Source organism: Otolemur garnettii, unplaced genomic scaffold (genome assembly GCF_000181295.1).
Source record: "Otolemur garnettii isolate 467f Iridium unplaced genomic scaffold, OtoGar3 scaffold00134, whole genome shotgun sequence".
Lineage (NCBI taxonomy): Eukaryota > Metazoa > Chordata > Mammalia > Primates > Galagidae > Otolemur > Otolemur garnettii.
The window spans coordinates 698,301-704,414 of NW_003852529.1; the positions used below are offsets into that span (position 1 = coordinate 698,301).

At 52.2% G+C, this 6,114-nt stretch overlaps 1 protein-coding gene across 4 annotated transcripts in view; it reads right to left on the minus strand.

Moving 5' to 3' along the window:
- ANO1 (anoctamin 1) overlaps nucleotides 1–6,114 on the minus strand; it is a 181,743-nt gene that overhangs the window by 47,113 nt on the left and 128,516 nt on the right. For all 4 annotated transcript variants that reach the window (XM_023518328.1, XM_023518329.1, XM_012810511.2 and 1 more), the window contains 2 exons: nucleotides 3,912–3,976; nucleotides 2,879–3,013 (listed from right to left, as the gene is read on the minus strand). In XM_023518328.1, coding sequence (XP_023374096.1) covers nucleotides 2,879–3,013; nucleotides 3,912–3,976 — 200 coding nt within the window. The remainder of the gene's footprint in view (nucleotides 1–2,878; nucleotides 3,014–3,911; nucleotides 3,977–6,114) is intronic.

A 6,114-nucleotide genomic window follows, 5' to 3' on the forward strand; every position in this document is an offset into this window, starting at 1 on the left:
GTGATGCCAAGGCACTCTACCCAGGGGGACAGCTTGAGGCTCTGTCTCCAAAAAAAAAAACTGTGTATGTTCTGTACATGCCAGACACTATGGTGGGCATCAGAGATGGAAGATGGAGACTGATCACAGCCAAGGCCACTACATCTGGGGACGAGTATGCTTGTATGTGTGTGTGTGTGTGAGAGAGAGAGGGTGTATGTGAGTGGGAACGGGCAAGGCGAGAGGCACTCACAGGCTGCAGGAGAGCATGTGCGCTGTGGGTTGAAATCTCAGCTCTAGCATCTGTGATCTGTTTGTCCCCGGGCAAGTTACTCAAACTCCTCGTGCCTTAGTTTACTCATCTGTAGAATGGGGGTATTGATGATAAGGGGTGCCCAAGCTATTGGGGTATCAGGAGGATTAAAGAGACCAATGTGTGCAGAGCCCTTAGAACAGTGCTTGGCACACTACACACACACATGGTCACTGCTGTAATTATTGTTTGAGGAATAACCAAGTGCCTGGGTGTCAGCAGTGCATTTTAAACAGAAGCCCAGGAGCCAGACTTGTGGGATTTGCCCATCAGTCTTATCTCTTCTAAGGGCCTCTCTAGGGAGACAGAAGGGGACATGAGGTCTGGGCGAGGAAGTTCCTAGCTGTATGTGACCTGCAGCCCTCTCTCAGGGAACCTGCAGATGGAGTGCCACCATTGCCATGGTCAGCATTTGACTCAGGACCATAGTCATCACCTAACCTGCAGGGACTGGGGACAGGGAGGGCCCAGGCATATTCCCTGCCTGTGTGCCCCAGAACCCCGCGGCCCCTGAGCCCTGTGTGCCCCTGAGCCCTGTAGCCCCTGAGCCCTGTAGTTCCTGATCCTGGCTCCCTGCCAGTTTCAGCTTCCACAGCAAACATCATCAGCCAGCCACAAGCCTTTTTCTGCCAGATTGAAATCCTCTGCCTCTCACTTCGTGACCTTCAGCCACAGTAACGATAAGGGCAGGAAGGCCTGTTCCTCAGAAGACCAGAGAGGGACGATGGTGGGTGGCACCATGCTGGCCATGGTCTCTCTGCAGCCTTGGTGGGGAGGATGGACTCCACATGGAGTACACTCTGGGCAGAGGCCAGGACACTGGCCTTGTCTGTGTCCTACAGTGGCTGAATCTTGAGTGACTACTGCTGGTATATCCGACCAGGTGGCCAAAGGCCGGTGGGCATGACCAAGGGGATCTCACACTTGCTCTCGGGGCGTCCACACCCAGGGCTGGCAGGCAGCCCTCCACTAGATGAAAAAAGGAAGGAAGCTGGAGACTCCCCAGGCCCCCTCCAGGGCCAGGGGACACCCCACCTTTCACTGCCACTTCCCTCTTGCTTTGAGCTCTTTTAGCCAAAAGTCAGTCTCAAAATCCCACCGGGTCTGGGCTACTTTGCTCTTTCCCACAATCAAGCCCAAGTGTGTGACATCACGTCTGCTGGCAAACAAAGGGACGAGCTTTCTCCTGCGAGGACCCAAACAACACAGAAGGGGGGGTAAGCCAGATTCCTTTAAGGCTTTGGTTCCGGGTGGGTGGAATACTTTAGGTGTTATTCATGTATGAAAACATTTCAACAAAAATTGACTGGCTATGATCTTTCCGTGCTGAGCCAGTTCCTCGCCTGGTGGAGACTGATGGCTCTGCACTCCCTGGCACTGTGGGTGGATCTCCCAAACTCCAGCTCAGCTTTAGAGACACCTGGCAGAGTCATCAGGGAAATGACCAACTGATGCACCAGGACTTTTCAGGGCCAGCTGGAATTCACCTTTAGGGTCTCAATTCCCTGATGGAGCAATTTGCACACAGACAACAGCACGGCACTCCTGACCGAGGTTGTGGGCCTGGAGTTGTCTTCGGCTGGCATCAGGAAAGTGAGGAAACACCTCCTGAAGGACAGGAGATGCTACGTACACTGAGGATGAAGACCTCAAAATCCGGACCCTCAATGCTTGTTCTGGCTGCCATTTGGGGAGAACTGCCCTAGGTCTTGGCCTTCTTCCATGAGCTCCCCTACACGTGACGTGGCCTGTGGTGAACAGCAGAAGGCACCCCAGATCTATACTCAGAGACCTGGGTGTGTTGCGCGATGCTGTCCTTTTTTATGCCCTCTTCCTGCAACATGTCCCCCAGCCATGAGAATGACAGGAGCAGGCCCTGCTGAGAAGACGGGGCAGGTGGAGTTGCCACATGGCTCCAGAGCTCCAGCCTGCACACGAGCCAGAAGCATCTCACTTCTTGACCACGCCATGAAGTCATGAATTTTATGGTCACATAATGACCAAAAATTAAAAGGAACAAGCAAACCCAAAAAACCTTCTAAAGAGCTGGTGTGATGGTTCACACCTGTAATCCCAAAGGTGGAAGGATCACTTGAGCTTAGGAGTTTGAGACCAGCCTGAGCAAGAGCAAGACCCCGTCTCTACTAAAAATAGAAAAATTACCCAGGCGTCACGGCTGATGGCTGTGATCTCAGCTACTTGGGAGGCTGAGGCAGGAGGACTGCTTGAGCCCAGGAATTTGAGGTTGCTGTGAGCTAGCCAGGGCAACAGAGGGAGATTCGGTCTTATAAAACCTTCTAAAGAATGAAAATGGGTTGGATATTTATATCTTCTTCTTGAAATAAAATGTATCCTATGAGGATCATGCCCCAAAAGAAAACCACACATTTAGATGGTGAGTGGATCGTGCCTTTTTTCCCGACAGCCTGGGACTTGGCACGAGATTTCCAGGGGTCGGGGGCTGAGCGTGTGTATAAGAATTACCACGAGAGGCTAGAGTCTCTTGAACTCTGCAGCTGGGACTGCAGGACAGGGACACCATCCCAGGAAGGGAGCTTGTGCCGTGGGGTGAGGGGCTCTGCCTACCTGGGGATGTTCTCATCGACGGTGGCACATCCGTAAAGGAAAACTATGATTCCCACGACAGAGGCTGGGATGAGCATTTGGGTGTACACACCCAGCCAGGCGAAGTACAGGCCAATCTTCTCCCCAAAGTATTTCCTGCATCACAGGGGCAGAGCCAGACAGACACCAGTTTACTGTCACCCACCACCACATCAGGTCCCCTCCCCAGCAAGACACAGTTCAAACTGGGGTCATCATTGGTTTTCTTATCCAGGTAGCAGAGAGGTAGGCTTGGGGCCACTCTGTCAGGTCTGGGGTGCCCTCTGCTTTTCCTATGCTTGCCCCCTCTCCTTTGGGGAGAGGTGGATGGGTTTCTGTTTTACGGGTGGGCTCAGGTGTTTCCCCAGGGCTGCCGGCTCCATTCTGAGTCCTGTTCAGCGTAAGGACTGGAATGCAGCACGGTGTGGAGGCACCAAGAGAATCAGTCATTCCTCATACTAAGCATTGTTGGCACCTCGATGGCATAAATGAATTTCCATGGGCTAAACTAGAGACTCCCAGTCCCTGCAAGTCCCCACAGGACACATTGCCCAATCTGGTTCCCCTCCTTCCTGCCCAGCGGGGACGGAGGTCCTCTCCGGAGAGGCCAAATTCTCACAAATGTTGAGGCAGCTCTTTTCCTCCCCTCAACTCCGGAAAGCAGGAGCCCCACCGCCACCGCCACCGCCACCGCCACCCCCCAGCTGGGCCAGCCAGGTGGGAATTCAGGAGGAGCCACGAATGTGATGGGAGAGAGCCTGGGAATTTGAACAAACTGCTTCACTAAGGCTGGCCCAGGCTGCCGTCCTGGTCCCCGGAGGAGGCCTTGGTTCTCCCCACACAAGCTCTTCAAGTTCAGCAGGTTCCCAGGTACTAAATATTCAGAGCAGCTGAAAAGCACTGGAACCTTTATCAGATCGCTGTTGAACTAGGACCTGGGTGCCATAAACTGACGAGACTCGATTGATGCCCAGTGACTTTGGCTGAGGAGCCCGCCTGCCCGGGGCCTTCTTACCTGATCAGGTCGATGGGCTGGTACTTATAGAAGACGCCGTACCTTGCCCATTCTTCGTACAGGAGCTGGGGGAGAGGCAGTAGTGAGTGAGAGAGAGGTGACATACCAAGGGGGCTTCCCCACAACACAGAGCTGCCGGGAACTTAGCCCAGAACTGCAGCATTCATTCAGGAAATCCTCATCAAGAATTGGCTGAGTGCTGGCAAGAGGAAGCCTCGGTTTTTTAGGCGAAGGTGAGGATGAAAAAGAAGCTTCTGGCAGGTTACTGAATCCTAACTCTTCATGATTTGACTTGGAATCAATCTAAAGCAGCAACAGTACAACTTTTCCATTTAGGTTTTTTGATCATCCTGGTTGGACACTAAAACATTTTTCATAAAGGGCACAAAACCACCAGGGTTTTCATCAAGGAGATAACAATGGCAAAATTAAAAAAAAATCCCTCATGGGATGTGAAGATGGTGCACAGGTCTGTCTCCTGAGATAGGCTGTTTGATTAGCAGCGCTCCGTGAAATAAATGGAACCGACACGCATCCTGCTACCCCCAGGCTTCAGGCAGGGATAGTAATGATTCCGATGCATTGGAAGCCTTGTATGAACATGCAGGAGTGTCCCGAGGAAGCTGGCTGGTTATAAAAAAAAATTCTGTGCACAGGTAGTTAATGCTTTACCAACCTAACTCAAGGCCAAAAGTCACCATCACATCCCAACCCCAGCCCATGGTAGGACAACCCAGATGGACTGGAGCAGACGCCCATCATTAGCCAGAGGTCAGGCTGGCTGCCTGTCCCCTCAGCGCAGAGCCTGTTCCCTGTCAAACTGGAGTCCAAAGTCATGGCAATGGACAGCAAGGGCTGTGAATGCCTTAGGTCACCCAGCTGGTTGGAGGGGAGCGTGGGTCCCTGGGAAACCTCTGTGGCACCTGAGGAGGGTCAGAGGGGCCGGCAAGGGCTGGATTTGCTCTAGAAATGAACAAAAGATAAGGCCCTGATCCAGCAGGTTTAGTGTTCTTATAGGAGGAGGAAGAAACTAGAGTTCATCTCTGCCCCCATGTGAGGGCACAGCAAGAAGACAGCCGTCAGCAAGCCAGGAAGAGAGCCCTCACCAGGAACAGAGTGGGCCTGTGCCTTGGACCTCTGGCTTCCAGAACGGTGAGAAAATAAATTTCTGTTGATTAAGCTGCCTGGTCTGTGGTATTTTGTTATGGCAGCCTGCAAGCTGCCTGGGACTCTCCCTCACTAACATCAATGGGATGGCTCCCTAAATACAGACGCTTTCTCAAGCAAGTCTTTGAAAATTAAAAGGTTCACTGGCAGAGCTCAGCCTCCACAACCAGGCAGTCAGGGGCCCCTGGGGATTACCCTCTAGAGAATTTCTCCATTTCCTTGGGGCTCCAGAGAACAGAAGTGCTGTGTTTCATCAAAAGTCACTGCCCATTCCTCTAAAAAATGTGTGTGTGTGGGGGAAATAACTCAAGCAAAATGCATGCTTCATAAGTTAGAAGTGAACCTTGCTATCAAAACCCTGGGTTTTGCCTGCTCTGATTAAAGGGTGGCTTTCTTTTGTTTTAAAGTTCTTCTGTAAGTGGCATGAACAGGACATATTCTGTAGGATTCAGGTTTGAAAGAATATCCACAAGGCTAGCTGCTGGTGGGTGAGGTTCTGCAGCTTCTAGGTGAGAAACTACGATGGGCAGCACCCCCTCCCCAACCCAGTCAACTGTCTCAAGGTGGGAGGTGTCTAGGAATTAGAGTTCTGGGGTGGTCCTGGGCAGTCCCTCTCCTCTCTGAGGCTGCTCCCCTACCCACCTAGATGGGCTCCTGTGGGTTAAAGATTTACAAAAAATAGAATGCTTGTCATGTACCAGTGTACCTGGCTGAGCTGGTAATGATGAAAAGGCCACAGTTGCTCAGTGTAAATAGGGAGACATCAGCCAGCAAACCTCAATGCACTTAAACTGCCCTCTGGGAAAGCAAAGCTGCAGCTGAGCCGGGCCACTCCCTCCCTGACCCTGGAATCAAGTCACCACAGACAGGTCGGGAGATGCAGGAGAATGTGTATGTGTGTGTGTGTGTGTGTGTGTGTGGGAGACAGAGACAAAAGAAGGGGGAGAGAGGGAAGGAGGGAGAGAGAGAGGAGGGAGAGAGAGAGAAGGAGGGAGAGAGAGAGAAGGAGGGAGAGAGGGAAGGAGGGAGAGAGAGA